This window comes from Podarcis gaigeae (assembly GCF_964106915.1).
Source record: "Podarcis gaigeae genome assembly, chromosome: 16".
Taxonomy (NCBI): Eukaryota; Metazoa; Chordata; class Lepidosauria; order Squamata; family Lacertidae; genus Podarcis; species Podarcis gaigeae.
In genome coordinates, this window is record NC_139693.1 from 10,777,970 (window position 1) to 10,797,423 (window position 19,454).

The window sequence follows — 19,454 nt, forward strand, 5'->3', positions numbered from 1 at the left end:
GCTTAAGCTGCAGATATATGGTCAAAGAAGTTTCTCCAACAGTGGAATGATTACTACTTTGTGTGTGTTTCCCCATTAGGGTCATGAGATAAGAATTTCAAAAAGTGATCATGCAGCATTTGTTCTTGGGAGTGCTGTGGAACCTGGCCTCAAAGCTGTGAGGGTATTGAAATAAGGCATATATTTTACTTTCTGTGAGAATGTGGTAGGTTTGTAAAAAAAAAAAAAATCCTTAGTCCCCCAATGACAAGTAGGAATCTTCTGCAGTTAACCATGCAAGCAAACATTTTTCAAAGGTTAGCTCTTTCATTTACGCCTTAAAAAGCATAAGCATGTGTGGGCAAGTATTTTTTGTTATACAGTAATGGTATGATTGAAGATCCTGCCTAGAGTAGGAGATCCCCTAGGCAAGGGATGGTGGCATGGAGTAGAGCAAGGATTGAAATGCATTGGTTTCCTTCAGATTAAAATATTAAACTGGTCTGGGAAATCATAGGGACCAGTGGAGATTGTTAGGCTAAACCTAGGCAGTAATGTGTTGGTTCAGGATTCAGTGGTGAAGCATTGACTGTGCTCAAGAGATTCCTTAAGATATGTTGTGTAACTGAAAGTAGCTGCTTGACTACAGGAAACAAAATCAGTACAAAAATTATTATGCATAAACTTTCTCTGCCGCATTAAGTCTTACCTGGAAGTAGACCCCAAACTATCGCTAACATGAGATTAATTCTCACTGTGGTGACCACAGTATAAAGATTTGACACAGGTGACATGTATTAGATAGCTCATTTTTCCTGAAGTGGAAGGATTTGCTTATTAAATGTCCCTCTGGGCCTTCCCAGTGAACATAGTACAGATCTTTAAGTACAGAGTGCTTCACTGTTCTTGGTTAGCTTATATATTTTGTGCAGCTATAGTGAAGGAGTGAACTCTTGAGGTTGCTGAAGTCATAGGCCATTTAGTTGCTTCCTGGTAGTCAGCATATGAGGTGTGTAGTAATCATGCAGAAACTGCTAATGCTTAATCATGCATTTTATCATTGGCCTTTTGCTATTGGTGTGTGAAGTGGTGTACAAAAGAGTCAAAGCAGCATTTTCCTCAAGAGCTTCACAAGAGGATGGTTGATCGGCAGGTCTGAAACTTAATCAAGCAAATGGGGACCTTGGGAATATGGCTTGAACAGCTGAAAATGGGAGCTTCCATGTCGCAGATGAAGTACCTGCATTTCTACAATGGGTAAACTCTCTCTGTGTGGTTTGGACTTGGTTGAATGTCACTTTCTAAACCTCTAGTAAGAGATGAAAAGAGGCTTTTGTTATGGTGTGTCCATGCCTCTCCCTGGGTAAAAAGTAATTTTTATACAGCTATCTACAGAAATAGATAACGGGATAGAAAGGAGCATGAATTTCTACCTGGAATGGAGGTGAGAACAGGGCAGGTGTGCATATGAAGTGTATTGTTCTTTATACTTGGTACAAAAAGGACTGACCAGGCTCTGTGCCTTTTAGGTGTAAAAGCTGGTGGGGTATACACGCCAAACTACTAAATCACTGTCATTCAAGCTGCTATAGCATGGTTGTTTTAACTTCTGTATGCATCTGCTGAGACCAGGACTCTTGAATTTCCTTCTAAAATGATTCAGTTCTCTTCCCACCTTTGATACATACCCACACTTAATATTTCTTCAAATAAGAACTAGTATGAAAAGGGTTCTGTGTTCATTGTTAAGACATTGGTTTCAATTGTCATAATTTTTGTGCTGGTGTATATTTGATTCTGGCTTTCTTCCGTTTACCCTCAACACTTAAAAAGAGCTACTGTTGGCTGAGTCAAATGTGATTTGTTTTCTAAAATGGCCACATGCTATTTCGATGCTAATGGAATCCTGCTGACTTGTATCAGTTCTAATTATTAAGAGCAGGTTACTTGACTCTGTACAGATCCTGTGCAGAGGGAGAATAATGAAGAGTTTATGTAAACAAGAAACAGGTGGTAGCTTAAATTCAGTTGCTTAAACTCCCCTGCATCAATGTAATGCCACATCTGAGAGACTGCCTTGGCTCCAGTTGTGTGTATATTTTTGTGATGATCCTATTTTATCTTTGCAGGTCAGGCTGTGTGTGTGTGTGTGTGTGTGTGTGTGTGTATGACTGGCCCAAGGTCACCCTGTGAGCTTAGTAGTGGTTGAGCACAAAGTTGAACCCAGTTTCTAGTACACTGACCACTATGCATGCTGTTAGGAGAGCCAAAGCAGGACTTGTTCAAGCAGCATATACATATTTTTCCGTGTATAAGACGCTCCCTATTTTTGGGAACTAAATTTAAAGAAAATGAGGGGAGATGCCCCAAAGTTGTTGAGCTTTTTTAGGCGGAATTGCATTCATGCCATCACCCCAGCAGGGCTGTTGCTGGGGGTTGGCAAAGTGGGCAGCCGTCCACCACCCCCCGCCACTGCAGGCACCAGCTGGCTGGCTGCGTGCAACTTCCACTCCACACCGCTACGGGAAACGCTCCCTAGAGCACACGCCTCCTGCAGAGACATGGGGGAGAGTTGTGCGCCCGCAAACCAGCTGGCTGGCGGGTGCACAGCTTCCCTCCCACATCACTGTGGGAAATGCTCTCCTGCAGCGGCATGGGGGGAGTTGCATGCCTGCCAACCAGCTGGCTGCCAACCAGCTCCCCCCCCTCATGCCACTATCAGTGTATTGGATGACCCCAGTTTTTTGACATGATTTTTGAGTCAAAAAACCTTGTCTAATACATGAAAAAATACGGTAGGTCTGCAAACTGGGCTCTCATCTACAGAGCCACAGTCTGTATGTGCCTTCCCCTACAGCATGTGATGAAGAAACCAGCTGCCCATCTAGTATAATTCTTGAGGTTTAGAGACATATCTGGGACTCCTGTGTTCTCTCCTTTTGGTACATTGCAGTTTAGATAGTAAGAGTTCGTTCTTGGGAGCAGAGTGGCTAATGTGTGGTTTTGAAAGTTCCCTACTTTGGGGCAAAGGTGAGCTAGATCTTGAGGACTGTTATAGATACTTCATGTGGATCTGGAACAATATTTTATTAAGAGACAGGTTGATGGCAACTTAAGTCTAACAGCGTGTGACTTAAGCCAGTATACAATGTTAAAATTGTTTTTTGGATACTACAAAGGGGAAGGCCTGTGAGGCACTGAGATAATTTAAATATGAGAATTGTGAACTAACTTAAACAATAGTTACTAATCTTTAATTTGTGGCAGCTTAACTCCTGTTGGTGTTTTCTATACCCACATTAATAGATCTAAGGATCAATGGAGATGACTTCAGGATCTTTCACATGTATAGTACAAAGAGTGAGAGTCTCTTTAAAAGCTGTACTTCTTTGCCTTCTTATATACAGCATGACTTTTGAAAATATTAAGCTTGTTAGGTTAGGTTATCAAACCAGTCACCACTACTGACTATTTGTATATGGGGTGGTGGTGGGAAATCTGGACTTTCAGAAAAGCAGAGTATTCTGAACTTCTCCTCTGCCTGCTCTATTTTCCATGGTTGTCAGCAGTCAAAAGATATTGAGACACAGGGTTTTCTTCTGATGCAGAAACGTGCAAGTCTGAACAGACCTTCTGTTCAGTATCCTGATTTGTGAATTGCCCTGTTGCCGACTCAGGACATGTTTTGGCTTGGCTTAGTGTGGCTAATTGGCTTTGTCATAGCTTGGAATGCAAGGGAAGAGAAGTCCTTGAAATGACCTTGTTGGCAGCTGTTTAATGTGGAAGTTGTGTTTGACTTTGGAAATGTTGGTTTAGAACATGAGAAAGTAAGTTGCCTGTTGCCTCATTGTGAACTGGGAATTAAAATGTCATGCCTAGTGTGACAGAGTAGTACTAATGGAGTGGGGAGGAACCAGGAGGAGAAAACAGAGCAACATAACTTAATTCTGTATGATAGTTGAATATTTAAAATACCAAAGTAACTCTTTTTGAAGGAGGTAGCAAAAAACACATAGAATATACCATACATAAATTTCCCAGTTTTTGATCTCCTGATTAATATTGGAGCAGAGGGGAGCCGGGAGAGAAGTTGAATGCATCATGGTGAATGCACTGTATAGGCCAGGAGTAGGCAACCTTAGACCCGGGGGCCGGATGCAGCCCAATCACCCTCTCAATCCGGCCCTTGGACGGTCCAGGAATCAGCGTGTTTTTACATAAGTAGAATGTGTCCTTTTATTTAAAATGCATCTCTGGGCTATTTGTGGGGGCATAGGAATTCATCCCCCCCAATATAGTCCGGTCCCCCACAAGGTCTGAGGGACGGTGGACCGGCCCACGGCTGAAAAAGGTTGCTGGCCCCTGGTGTAGCCATACAAAGCAAAGCTTTTGAAGAAAGGCTGTTCAGTGGCCTCTGACTTGTTTCTTTGAGCCTGCTGTGTTAGGCATCACCTTCTTGTAAGAATTAAATCCAACTATTTCAAAAGGACAAATAATGCCCAGTTGTGTGTTACAACTTTTCATGTTGTTAGGGACAGGGGGAAGCCTTTCATTTCAGAGTTTGTTTTGTGATGGTGGCTTTTCAAATTTGTGTTATCCCTGAGCATAGATGAAAAGTGGAACTTGTATTTGATGATACAATTGCTCAGATTCACATGGCATTGGATATCACAGAGTGAGTCCTGAGGACTAGTCAGGTACTTTTGGATCAGTTCTATCTATTGATGAGCATGTGGACAAGCTACCTGAAGGATTTTGGACAACAACATGCCCTTCAACCTCCTCCCTTGCTTATCATAACTAATAAAAACTAGCTGAAGGAATGTGACTAGGCAAGTCCTGGGAGCGGTGAATGCCTTGCTATGGGTAGTGGGAGGTACCATTGGCCCTTAAGGAAGCAGTGGTGCATCCCCTTCTCAAGAGGATCTTCCTGGACTCACAGGTGATTGTCTAATAACCACTATCCCCCTTTTTTGCAAGGTGTTCAAGAGGATAGTGATGGTTCAACAGCAGACATGTTTGGAGGAAGCTGATTTTCTGGACTCAATCTTGCTTTAGGCCTGGATAGGGCACTAAAATTGCCTTGGTTGTCCGGATTCATTATGTTTGTCAGGAGAGGGATGGGGAAGTGCAACCTTGTTTGTTTTGCTTGATCCCTCAGGAACGTTTGATACCATTGACCATGATACCCTCCTCTAGAGGCTTTGAAGGTTGGGAGTTAGGGACACTGTGTTTCAGAGATTTCATTCCTACCTCCAAGGCCTATTTCAAAGAGTAACAGTGGAAGACTCTTGCTTAGTTCCTTGAGTTCCCATGTCAGTCTTGTCCCTCTTGCTCTAACATCTATTTGAAGCCATTGGGATATATCGTCAAGGGCTTTGGAGTGAGGTGCCATCAGTATGCCAATGACATCTAGCTCTAGCTTTCTATTCTACCTGAATCAGTAGGGGCAGTTCAGATGCTGGACATTATGTGCAGGCAGTAATGGGCTGTATGTGGACCAGGAAATTGAAACAATCCAGGTAACATAGAGGCACTGTGTGTTGCAGATTATTGAATCTGGGAAGAAGGGAGATGGGTGGTTCTGGATGGGATTGCATTGCCGTAGAAGAAACAGGCTCACATTTGACCCACCTATGTCATTTGAGGCCCAGGAAGCCTTGGCGGCTAGGAGTGCCTTTTCTAGCCGATTCACCAGCTATAGCTGTTCCCGCAAAAGAATAGCCTGGCTACTGTGATCCATGCTCTTGTAACTTCCAGACTGTACTGTTGCTATGCATTCCATGTGGGACTGCCATTGAAGACTATTCAGAAGCGGCAACTAGTGCAGAATGTAACACCTAGTGGGTATCTATGGCTGCAGATATTATGCCAGTCTGAAAAATTATGCACTGGTTTCCAGTCCGTTAACAAGATGAATTTAAGGTGTTAATACTGACACAGACCCTAAATGATTTGGAGCCCAACCATTTGAAGAGGTGCATCCTCCCACATAGACATGCCTGGGTGTTAAGATTAAGTAGGTGAGGCCCTGATAGCAGCACTACCACCTTTTGTATTTTAAGGGGTAGGGGTGAGTGAGAGGGGTACCTTGCACCATCATTGTATGGCTTTTTGATGATTGGTCAAGGTGCACCAAGGCCTTCAGTTGAGTGGATGTTTCTGTGTTACTGGTCTGTGTGGGTGTTTACTTTATTTTGTCTTTGGTTACTTTTTGTAGTTTTTAATTGATTACTTTAATGTAAAAGCAGTTTTAATTGGGATATTTTTGTAGCCCATCCCGGGAAGGGGAGGCTATAAGCACTACATACATACATACATACATACATACATACATTTTGATTTCAAGAGAAATTATGCTTTTACTCCTCCTCCCCCCAGTTCTAAAGTTTATGCAGCTATTAAAATAGCTTCCATTTCAGGAACCCATTTCTGCTGCTACACTCAAATGAAAAGCATTTTGAAGTTTACAGGATAATTAGACTGTAAGTGTCTGAAAAAATTGTAGGCATTCCAATCAACAGTTTTCCCAATTGTTGTGCTCTCCTTATAATCTAAGGCATGCTTAGCACAAGACAAAAACTCTGCATGTCTATCGCAGCTGGAATGTTGCAAAGGAAGGAAGGTATTTATTTTCTTCAGTCTATTTTGGTTTTGTTTTAAAATGTTCCTCCTCCTTTACTTTTAAATGGCACTCTTCCATTCTCCTTGAATTTTCTTTGACCCTGGAAGGATGCACAGCTACCTTCCTATTACACCACATACCCCTTCTTCTTTCACTGCTTTCATTATTTTTTGGAGGAACTAGCAAATTTGACTTGCCTAAGCTTAATGCTAGCTTCTAAACTGATTTTATGAGCTCTGATTCTAGATCACATCTCACACTAATGGAATCATAATCTACAATGTGGGTAGAACTAGCTTTTAAATGCTAGTTGCACAAAAATGGAACAGTTGTTGATATGTGGTAAATGACAGGACCATGTACAGTGGTACCTCAAGTTACATACGCTTCAGGTTACAAACGCTTCAGGTTACATACTCCAGAACCCAGAAATAATGCTTCAGGTTAAGAACTTTGCTTCAGGATGAGAACAGAAATCGTGCTCTGGCGGCGCAACAGCAGCAGGAGCCCCATTAGCTAAAGTGCTTCAGGTTAAGAACAGTTTCAGGTTAAAAACGGACTTCCGGAACAAATTAAGTACTTAACCCGAGGTACCACTGTATAGGCAGAATAATTTGATGTATTTTGAAAAATCTGGTTGTGCTTCCTCAAGGTAGTAGAATTACTGTTTTTATTTTTCCTGTTATTCCTGATAAGTATTCAGATATATACATTGTTTATTTTCTAGCGTGTTACTCAAAAATGTATGATCTTAAAGTGGGGTGGGGAACTGGATCTGGCCAGTGGTGGGTCAAATCCTTATTTCCTTCACTCTACCCCCAGCAACAGGCGGACTTTGACAAGTGGGAAAGTTTTCCTTTCCTGCATGGTTTGAAATAAAAACTGATGTGGATAAAAGCACATGGTGTTAGTTGCAGGTGTTTGTGATCAGCTGATTGTCAGCCCTTGGAAAACCCTATGCCATGATGGTCAGCAGTTGCAAAGTGCTGTGCTTCCCCAGTTGCACTAGGGAGCTTTCCTTTGGGGCTTGTTAGCACTGTCTGAAAGTACCACTTGCAGATCAACACTTGGGCACTCAGTTTACAAACCCAGTTGCTCAAGCCATGTCTTTACCTGCCCTGTCCCTGACATCACATATGAGTGTGTTTTGGGGGAATGGTGTCATGAGCCCAGGGGGGCACATCCTGACCTAATTAAACCTGCCGGCAAGCTGTTCCCAAACCATGGGCTAGATGATTTCATGTTCTGATTATACAATGCAGCTTCGTATTCCTATGCAAAATGTGGAGTAGGGTGGTAGGAAAAAAATGGCAACGAATGCATTGTTGTCACATCTTATTGACAAAACTACTGATTTTTGAATGGAGTAAAACATGCACTTGTACATTTAAATGAGGATTCTCAGCCGGGGGACATTGTTATGCTATTACTATCCTGGAGCCAGAGCAGAAGATATATAGTTAGGGTTGCCATACATTTGGAATTTCCTGGACATATTCAGAATACTGCAGCCGCAAGTATACAAAACTGAAAAAGGCGCAACAACTTTTTGAAATATGGCAACCCTAATATAGTGTACTATAAGCAATGCCAAGTCTGTCCACTTTTGATCTGAAGTAGATGACCAACGGATATACCAACATACAAACACAAATTGCTACATTTGGGAGTCGTAACATGCAACTTGGACAATGACAAATTTACTTAAACATTTGCTGGCAAATAGAAGACAAGCACTTGACTTTAATCTTTCTCTGCTGCTTAAGCCACTACATGTGAAGTATGTATACAGATAATGAATTTTCTCCACCTACTACAAGAGATATGTGTTACCATCTGTGGCTACAGTTGACAGATTGAGGTGAATAATGAATCTGGTTGGGAGTAAGATGAAGTAAATGGATAAACAAGAATAATCCATAACAGGGAACCATATAACATTGTTTAAACAGGCTCAGTGAAGACCACCCAGGACAGGCAACAATTTGCACATAGTTTGTCTTCTCTGATTTTTTTAAAAAGCAGGTCACAAGACAGAATATTCTAGAGAGCTCTGGTTAGGCTGAGGATGGTCCTCCCTTCAGATTATAATATAATGTTAACTACCTGCCTCTGTAAATGTTTATGCACCTTTGAATAAATTCGTTGCAGTTCAAATTCATTGCTAGCATATGAGTGTTGCAGTGGACGTCTTTTTAAAAAAGTGTACTAGCCTACCTGCCTGCACATGTGCTAGCCATTTTGTGGCCTAAAACATCCTAAGTCACTTTAAAGATTCTCTGCCTGAATGCATGAAGGCAGTTCTTACTTACCACAGGGAACCAGGTGAACAACATTTGCAAGCCTGTACTATGATTTAACAACTTTAGCTATATTTTCCTAAGGCTATGTGGCCTATGCAGGGAAAGCACAAGAGACAAAACATGAGGTTTGAGCTAGAAGTGGGGGAGCCATCATAAGTGAGTAATTTTGAACTGACTGGGAGGTGGAAAAGCGTTTTCAAATCTCCCCAAAGCCTTTATGTATACAAGATAGTAGACTTGGGCAGTCAGCCACCACTTCACACATAGCCTACTAGTACAAAGTCCCTCTCAGCCAGTGCTTAATGCAAATTTGCCTGTGTGCTGCATGTGATGAGGATGCACTTTGTCGGGATATTTGCCCTATGAAATCTTTGTCCCAGACACTGCCCGTGGGTTATTCTTTTTAGCATTTAGCATGGTGTTGTTTTTAAGTGCTGCTGTTTCCCAAATCCTTCTTTCTTTTATATTTAACTTTCACTTGCCCTTAAACATAGGTGGCTGAATGCCAGCTCTTCAAAATCCACTTAGCCAGTTTCCCCTTTTAAAATGAAAAATTGCCAGAATGGCTATTCTCTCAAGCCTGAGGTTTAATGAAGTGTGAAGAGAGCATTGGTTAATTCCCCCCTCCCCTGAAAGCTCTATGTTCCATTTTTAATGGAAGAAAGAATAAACGTAGCCTTGTGAGCAAGGAGTTTGATTGATAAGGTCTGGATTTTGCTGTTTTTGATCAACCAGCAACTGGCACAGAGAAGGTCCTCTTGAGAGAGGCAGATATATTGGCCTGCTAGATTTCGATATGAATGAAGCCTGGGTCCAATGCTTAGCTTGCTCTAGAACAGGGATTCTAAGTTTTTGCAGAAAACCCCTCTTTCAATCCAATAAAAAGAAATATAGTAACTGCAGTAAGAACAAGGTTTTGTGGGGTTTTTTGGCTGATGAGACTCATGCTGGCTCAATTTTGGATACCACAACAAACCATGGTTAAGGAGGGTTACATATGGTTAGGCGTGATGTTTGAATGGAGAAACTATAGTTAGTATCTTTTTGCTCTTCCCATGGATGCAATTGCACCACAGAATCAGGAGAGGAGACCTGGTAAAAAATGAAAGCAGATAAGCAGCTCTTAACTATGGCTTTATGTTTATGTTTGGAAGGTTGTCATGGTTTGGTGTGTTGTGTTGTCCTAGACCCAGGACCTGAGAAAACATGATTTTGGGAATCTGTAGCATGTACTAAGTCAATTAGGGCACCATCTGCAATGTTTTTCAATCTTGGGTCCCCAGAGGTGGTTAGACTACAACTCCTATCATCCATGACCATTGGCTAAACTGCATGGGGCTGATGGGAGTTGCATTCCAACAATATCTGAAGCCCCAAGTTTGAGAAACACTGGAGGAAGCTGTGCTCCAAGTAGAGAGGCATTCACTTTCTATATTAAATCAAGTTATATTTAAGATCAGCCCCTAGGGAATTATGACTACTGGGACAGCTGTAAGCCCAATGTCTCAGAATGGTCCTGTTTTCCCATCTGTTAAGTAAGTCTGTGGTGTTCTCTTATTGAAAATGCCCTCAAAGTGATAGAAAAGCATTGTTCCAATATTATTAGATTGGATAGCAAAAGTGGATGTTAAGACATCTTTCCCTTAAACAATTTAATCAGATCAGGTGTTTCTAATGCTCTTTTCTTGATTTTGAATAACTGGGGGTTGCATTCCCCAGTCTTCCACTATTAGGTTTCTTACCCTGTTTTTTTATTTAATAAACATTATACCGCTCTTCAACAGAAACACTCAGGGTGGGTTACAATAAAAGATTCATATATAGAGTTGCTTCAAGATTTCAGGCTGAGTATTTTTGTGAACTACAGGCTGAGTATTTATGTGATTCTGAATAAAAGCCAGAACTACCTTGTGGTTTCTTTGAGTGATTTGGCAAGGATCCAAAAAGCTACTTGGGACACGCCCAGTCCAATTGTCACAGATTAAAGCTCTGTGTGGGTGGGTGGGTGTGCGCGTGCGCACGCACACACACACACACCTCCAGCTCAAGGGCCATGTGGCAAACTATTTTGAGATCCCTCTCAGTTTCTAAAGTACTGGGCAGGGTGTGGTGGGTGGATACCAATCTTTGTCTATTATATCAACCTGTGGTGGTATTAGTACTTTCACTTATATGACATTTTATGAGTTCCTTTTGTGTCAAACATAACAACTTTGAAAATAAAACCCAGATATCACAGTAAAAACAAGAAAATGGCATTAACCTTGTTGTCTGAGTGGAAAACAAATTAAACAAACATTTCTGACAGCAAAATATAACTCAGGAAATAGCTTGGTGGCTCTTACTCTACAAAAGACAGATAATTCTGTAGGGTATAGGCCACTCCAGAGAAGGCCTGCTTCCTAAAATTTATACACCTCTTGATTGCGAGAAAACCTCTAAGTGGTTTTCAAAAAAGATAAAACAATAAAATTAGAAATAAAACAGTAATCATGCATGAGGCACAAATACCTTAGAAAATGTATATGTAGGAAATGCAAATGTAGATAATTGTGGTTGATCTGAAAACATAATCCTGAATCTTGTGGTACACAATCCACAGCTTGACAAGCTACAGTGGGCAGTGAAGGCAGCGTTCTGCTCCTGCAGTCAGCTTCTGACTTATGTTTGATGTAGGTTAGCAGAGCATCTGTTCTGCAGTTCAATCTCACTATGCAGCTCCATGCCTCCCTGCTTCTTGGTGTTCATCAGTCTCTTTCCCTGTCTGCCCTTTAGAATTTGCTGCTGTTATAGGTTCATCAATTGGAGCAGATGAGAGATGGGCCATAGAAGGCTTAGGTATGATTTTGGTACATAAATGGTGCAGTCAGAAAACTTTTCCTTTTTAGCCTGCCCACCACTTTTCCTCTTCACTGACAAAGATGGATGACAGAACCCTTAACAACAACAAAATATTCCCTTCCTCCTCAAGGCCTTCCTGTGGTCCACACATTAGACTTAAGCTTAAGCTAGCTATTGTCAACTTGCCATCTATCCAAAAACCTCTTTCCTAAAGGAAGTGTGTGTTGGTCAGTGTATAAAGTCTTAAGCTTTCCAAGTCCTAATGGACCATCAAAAGTCACCTCCATCCATATGAATCTACCTAACCCTTGAGATCTAGTGAGATTTTGCTATGCGTTCTCCCTGTCGGTGGAAGAACGGTGGGTAAATATGAGAGAATGGCCTATTCTTTGGTGGCACAGAGACAGTGGAATGTCCTGTCTGGCCTCATTGCCTCTAACATTTAAAAAATGATTAATATGTTTTCTGGCAGGCATTATCTACTATAGTGTTTTAATGCAGAGGTTTTACTGCTACTGTCTGTTGCAGACTGATTTGTTTTCTGTGATGGTTTTAAAATTGATTTTTGATACATTGTGTTATTCTTATACAGTGGTACCTTGGTTCTCGAACGTAATCTGTTCCGGAAGTCCATTCGACTTCTGAAATGTTCGGAAACCAAGGTGCAGGCACCCTAGAAACAATTGGTGCAGGCGCCCTAGAAACAATAGCCGACAGTCACATCGGATGTTCGGCTTCCGAAAAGTGTTTGAAAACTGGAACACTTACTTCTGGGTTTTCGGCGTTTGGGTGCCGAAATGTTCGAGTACCAAGGCGTTCAAGAACCAAGGTTCCATTGTATACTACTTTGAATATATTGTTTATAAAATGGTGGAATTAAAAATGCTAAAAGTAAAACAGGATAGTTTGAAACTTAGTCACTTGCAGCACTCCCACTCTGTTATGTTTTTGTTAGCTTTTGCTGTTGAGTAACACACACTATTCTGTAGCCCTTTGGCTTTTAAACTAATTTTATTAATTTTAAACGCATCAAAAAACCTTAATGAAAAATACCTGTTGGGGATTCTGAAAGAAACTGTGTTTCCTCTTTAAGTGTGAGAACTTATTTATAGATTAAGAACAGAATATATTGCATGTCCTGCTAAAAGAAAATAACACTGTTAATATTGACTCAACAAATAAGCAAATTAAAGGCCCTTCAATGTGATGGGAGACTTGAGGTTTTAAGATGAATATGGATTTTAGGTATCTGGTCTTATTTTTAGAAGAGAAGCCATAGAAACATCACTTGAAAGTTGAACTCACTTTGGATACAGACTGGAAAGAAGTCATACTTTAGTTCCCTTTTGCATAAAATTGGGTGTAGGGAGGAAAAAAACGGCACATCTGTGGCCTGCATGAATCTTGTAGCCCTGAATTTCTGCTTTGCTCTCATTACCACTGATAAATGGTGGATTTTTTAATTGGATATCAATGCTTCAGTTGATTAATCAGTAGATTAAAGTGTGCATTCCTAAAAGATGCCTTACAGTAATTAACTGCATCTTCTCAAGGGAAAGGCTAGTTGTCGGCTAACCTACACTTGACCTTGCTCTTAATTTAGATGAAAGCTTTGGGGACCAAAGTACAGTAGTAATTTCTGGGTGGAGTTGGAGCCACCCTGTACTGAGTTTCCGCCCTGTGTTCAAATCCTGCTGGCACTTGTATGGATCTTACCAATTTGAGCTAGACATATTTGAATTTTCTGTCACAGCTGCATTCTTTCTTTGCACTTCCTGCAAAAATGTCTGGGCTTTTATGTTGGACTATAAGTTTTTAACCTTGGTCACAATGAGCCCACCCCAGAAGTGTGGAAGAATTGACTTGAGCTATGTAACATTGAAGGAAGACCATTCAATACCCGTAGGAACTGTGAACTTTGTCTCAGGCAGTGAATGGGCAGAGTAATAGAAAGGGCTGTAAAAACCTGTGCTGTGGTGTTGAGGTTCCAAGGGATAATTTTGCAAAGGTGAAGGTGTTGATCTGTTGGCTCCAGTGGTGGTTCATCGATGAGGAAAATACGCTTTCACTCAGACTATATTTCAAGGATCCAGGTTTTTCAAAGCCAGGATTTGTCAAGACAATTCAATCCCAAGACAGTATCAAGGGTTCAGGACCCAGGAAGAATTAGGTTGGCAGCTGGAGGAATTAAGACCTATTTCCAACCAAAATTTGTACAGCTATTCCTGATAATAGCATCTTTTCCACAGACTTGTTTTTATGTTCTGAAAACTCTGCTGCACCATTGTCAGTACTGTTGACAAGGACTGCTTGTTGACAAGGAAGAATGGGGCAAATTCAAAACACCAGGAGAGAGAGTATATGCCTGCAGATTTAGTAATGACTGCATTAAAATAATGAAAACAAGGGCAACCATAACTTTAGCATTCAGACATGGGAAATTTCCCCTCTAGTCTCGAGGTCAGAGATTCTGGGTTCCCTTAGGAGGAAGGTCAGAATAGAAATTGAATAAATAAAGCTCCTTTGCACAATATCCAAATGACTTAAACATGAATTTATCCAGGAAATAAACCTGTGAAAACAAGCTTCCTGCTGGTGAGCAATTAAATCTCACAAAGTTTTGAAATGTTATGATGACATTTGTGTTCAAGTTCAGAACCCAGTTTCCTTCCTGTGCACGTGAGTTCTCTCCTTCTGTGTTGTGTGAGGTTGCATTTTAGACTCTCAAATTTGACCTCCACTTTCCCTGTAGTCATCTGGGTCCTGAAGTAGCCACACACAAATAACTTGATTAATTATCAATACTTTATGCACAATACATCCAAACGAAATGTTGTATCATATTTTAAACCTAGTATTACCATTTCAGAACCTCTAGGGTTAAACAGATAAAAGGCTTATTATTGTAGAAATGTCAATAGTGCAACAAGAGCTTATCCTTTATATAACATTTCCAGCATTAATTCTTAGCTTCTGCTTACATTATTATATTAACTTTATAATCTTGACAAAATGGAAAGCTTTCTAGTACACATAGAAAGAGATGTGCATGTATGTGCTGAAAAAATGAAATGAAAAGGACTCATCCTCCTGGCAAGTGCCACTTGGAAATCTGTTTTCTGTGCCTCTTGGCATACTTGAAGATAACAGTCTGTCTCACTCAAGTTTCAATCTGAGCCAAATGGATTCAGATTGCCTACATATGGAGAATTCATGGTAGGTAAAGGACAAAGTTGTTAGCACTGCCCTGCCTTGTGTTTTGGAAGGCTGGAAGAGTGTGCTGTTCTTGATCATTTTCTTGGTAGAAATATACAGTAAAATACTGATTTCAACTGCCTTGTTTGGGGAGCTGGAAGTGGAGAGGAGAGACTGTACCAGCTGCTTTATAGTTCAAGAAAGGGTAAACCTTGTGTCCTTTCACAATGGGCAAATGTGAAAGTTTTTGTTTCAGGAGTTCCTGACCTATAATCTATGTTTTTTATTTCATTTTACTTGATAGATTGTTCAGCTTGACCTTGAAAAAGTTAATCATGCTGAAAGAGATGGACAAAGATCTAAATTCTGTGGTGATTGCAGTGAAACTGCAGGTACGTGTAATAAGGGAGCAAGGAATTTTTCAAGCTGTATATTGGCCTTAGCAATTGCAAGGCTTGCCAATTGTGCATAGCTCTGGAGAGACCCAGTTCCCTTTCTCCTGTTCTTGGGGTTGGAGTGGTGGTAGTGTTAAGCTTTTCCATTTTCCTGTGGAATGAGCAAAATGTCTGGCTTGGAGCATTGGACTCTCTAATTCATTATATGGAACTTCATGTTCAAATTTAACCTACTGTGCCTAGCCTAGCATCCTAGGCCTATATACCTGAAGGAGCATCTCCACCCCCATCCTTCAGCTCAGACACTGAGATCTAGTTCTGAGGGCCTTCTGGCGGGTCCCTCACTGCAAGAAGTGGAGTCACAGAGAACGAAGCAGAGGGCTTCTTTGGTAGTAGCACCCACCATGAGGAATGCCTGAAAATGGCTCTGAAAATAGACCAATTCCCTGGATTGATTAAAAAATTAGTACATACTGTATTAGTGTCCTTGTACTGGTTTCTTCAGTATGTTGTTTGGGGCTCAAGTATCCCCATGTTGAAGACTAAAAACAATGATGCACGCCTCTTGTTCTGTGCGAGTTGCAGGGTTCAAAGAGGATTCTGAGGTCCAACGAGATTGTCTTACCTGTCAGTGGACTTGTGGAAACGGAGCTTCAGTTGACTTTCTCTTTGCAGGTAAATATAGTTTAACTAAATTAACGGGGGTGCATAAAGGGGAGGGATGCTGGGGGAAGGAAGGGATAGAAGACCCTTTCTCCATAAACTTCATCAACATACCTTAGGATCTTTCTCTAATACTGTACTCAACACTAATGTCTCTCAACAAATGTAACTGATTTGTTAGAAAAACTGTACAACCTGAAAAAAGCGAGAAGGCATGTATGTTTGTGAACCAAGAAAATCCTTATTAAAAAAAAACTTTTTAAAACATACCTTAGCATCTAATCCTTTAAGGTGCCACAAAACTTCTGTTATTTTTAATGTAATAGGTTTAACATGGCTACTCCTTTGGAAGTAGCATAGTGTTAGTGTGCTTCAGATTTTCTAAACAAGAAGCTTAATAACTGTACAGTGGTTTGGGGATATTTGAAGAGAGATTGCTGTGAAATTTCAAATCTCGTTACACCCACACTTTCATATTCCTAGGAAGCAATGCCACACATTTCCTGCTGTGTGCCTGGCATGATAGCTTTTCAGGTTGAGAATGTGAGGCTTATGCAATGTGTCAAAGATAGCTTTCCAGTGGATTTCTCTTCTGTGCTCCTTTTCTTCAGGGAAAATGCTCAACTTCTTTTTCTCACTTTCATGCTACATAAATAGCCATTTCTCAGCACAGGGAGTTAAAAAGCATTAGACCTGTAGAGAACTGTAAAATGTATGCAATCTGTATTAAACTGTTCAGCTTCACTGCTGTTTACGGGGTGAATTACATTCTTAAAGCATCTGAAGTGTTTATCTAAGATGGGACAGAGAGGATTTATATGTTATCCTCGTCTCCTTGCTAGTAAAAATCCAGTTCAATCACAAAGCCAGGAGGTGATGAATCTGGGTGTTTGGGGGATGGTGATGTGCAATTTGTTTTAACGAGTTTTCTTCCAGAATAGTTCAGATATTACCTCTTCCTGAACCAGCTGTCTTGCATGGGGAACTAAGCTTTTGAGTTGCACAGTTGTTGGATCCATTTTTAGACCATGTCCTTTATACTGAAGTGGCAACCATTTTTGGAACGTCATTCCTGACTCTAAGAAATGGCAAGGAACTATACAATGGGACATTTCCTCACACTTTAAAGTCCTTTTGAAGGCATGAATTGAATGGAATATATTGATTGGGCCATTTGAAACGGTTTCCTAATCATCTGGAGAGTATTTTAGCTAATAAAGATTATGAGTTTTGGGAAAGATACATGGGGCCAGCTGGCTGATAGTACTGCTTTGAAGCTTACTGTGTCGACCATCTTGATATGCTGTCAATATAATAGCATTTATAGAGAAACCAGAGATTGGAACTGAGGGAAGTCGGGGGGTGGGGTGGGGCAGGTGGGTTGTTTTATGGGAGGGGGAAGGGGGGAAATGAGAAATTAAGGATGATATGATTTAAGATAGTATGTTTTGTTGAAATTCCTATTTTTTTATTTTTTTAATATATGCTGTTAATAGCTACAGATCAGTATTGAGCGATCTATAACCTGAAGACTTGCAATTCTTGTACTAAAGTTGGTTCAAGAAAACATAACACTCAGCCTGATCTCCTTCTATCGGGACTTACTGCTGTACATGTTTTGTCTGCAACTTATTTACATGCCATTTCCTTTGGGTTCCTCTTGCAGTATCCCCACTTCCTGAAGCGAGATGCCAACAAGCTGCAGATCATGCTGCAGCGAAGGAAACGGTACAAAAACAGGACCATTTTGGGCTACAAAACTCTAGCTGTTGGCCTTATTAACATGGCTGAGGTAAGGGAAGTTGGGATAACTGGTTTTCTTGAGAAAAATAATAGATGTTGATTATACCTCCTAGTTGGATAATGTTTCTAGGGAAAGCACACTACATTGTAAAGTGTTACATTTTTTGAAGGGGACTCAAAATTGAGCACACCACCACCACAGTGTGAGAATTGATTTGGGGAAGTGCAAGCTTGGACAGTGAGGTTTTGCATGCAGGAAGGTCCCAGGTTCAATCCTCACCATCTCTGGGTAGAGCTGGGAGGGACTTCTGTCTGTAATCACTATTAATTAGTGTAGACAGTACTGAGCTAAACTGACCAAGCAGCCTGACTTGGTGTAAGGCAGCTTCCTATATTCTTATATATTTCCCTCCGCAAAACTTGTGGCACTATAAACAGATATTTGGAGAAGCAGAGAGAGGTAAATTTGTTTCATGGTGTTTGGGTAGGAATGCAAAAGGTTTCAGCAAATTAAGTTCAGTCGCTAGCAATGCTGTGCCAAATGTAGGTTGGAGACATTTGCATCCATAGCACTGCCTGTCTTCTCCCTTCCATCGTCACTATTTTGTATGTTTAGCCCCCTTTACAAGAATGAGCTTTCCCAGTTGGTTGAGCTTTTTGTCTTAGGCTCACATTGGTGTGTGCTTCACATTCCTTGCTGTAACAATCTCTTTTTTTAGTAGATTGACTTACATAATTGCCGGCTGTGCGTTTTAGTTTTGTAATTTTCAGGAAACGTAATCAGATCATCTAGCCACTTTGCTATTGCTGTTTTCTCTGTATTTAAGCTTTCTGGCTGCATTCCTGAAATTGTACTGTTTTTCTTCTCCAGGTTATGCAGCATCCAAGTGAAGGAGCCCTGGTGCTGGGACTTCACAGTAACGTGAAAGATGTTTCTGTCCCTGTTGCTGAAATTAAAATCTATTCCCTGTCCAGCCAACCAATAGACCATGAAGGACTAAAATCAAAATTATCTGGTAAGAATGTTTGTAAGACTTTACTTTCTGAATTTTGAGCAGTCCCAGTAGTTGGCATGCAGGACACAGTCTTCAAACAGTTGTCAAAATTTCATTTCATTTCTTTCACTTTTAATTTGTATACTACCATTCTATATAATTTAATTTCTATACCACCCTTCATCCGAGGATCATGGAGAGGTTTACAATATAAAAACACCATGGGAAACTCCAGGTCTTAGATGCAGGAAGGTTCTCTGCCCAGACTTCTACCCTTGTAATGGTTCTAGGGGTTGCTCGTGCATAAGTTGTCGCCACACCTGGCTGGGTTACCTGGGTGAACCCTTTCTGTCCGGACAGCCACCCATCCGTGGCAATCTCAATCGCTGGCAGAATCCGTCAGTGGGCGTTTCTTGAACTTCTTCCAGCAAAGAAGCTCTTTGACGCCGAGTCTCCTCCTACTCTCCCTGCGCGGAAGTCTTCTGTGCAGGGAGGGTGTGGGCAGTGGAGGACCCGTGCTCTCCCTGCTGGTCTCCGGCGAGGAGTCCTGGAGCCTTCTCTCCAATTCCCCCATCTGCCCCCCTTCTCCACTGGTGCTACACTGATTTCCTTCCCCAGCAGATGGGCTGCCTCTCTCCCTACTGGGACCCTCTCCGGCATCCCTCTGGAGCCTTCCCTCCACCTCTGGCTCCGATGGCAGTTCCCTAACAACCCC

The 19,454-nt window shown here is 41.2% G+C and overlaps 1 protein-coding gene across 3 annotated transcripts in view; it reads left to right on the forward strand.

Moving 5' to 3' along the window:
* Nucleotides 1-19,454, forward strand: part of PACS1 (phosphofurin acidic cluster sorting protein 1) — a 70,686-nt gene that overhangs the window by 15,251 nt on the left and 35,981 nt on the right. For all 3 annotated transcript variants that reach the window (XM_083715609.1, XM_083715607.1, XM_083715608.1), the window contains exons 2-5: nt 15,248-15,335; nt 15,924-16,013; nt 17,668-17,793; nt 18,616-18,760. In XM_083715609.1, coding sequence (XP_083571735.1) covers nt 15,248-15,335; nt 15,924-16,013; nt 17,668-17,793; nt 18,616-18,760 — 449 coding nt within the window. The remainder of the gene's footprint in view (nt 1-15,247; nt 15,336-15,923; nt 16,014-17,667; nt 17,794-18,615; nt 18,761-19,454) is intronic.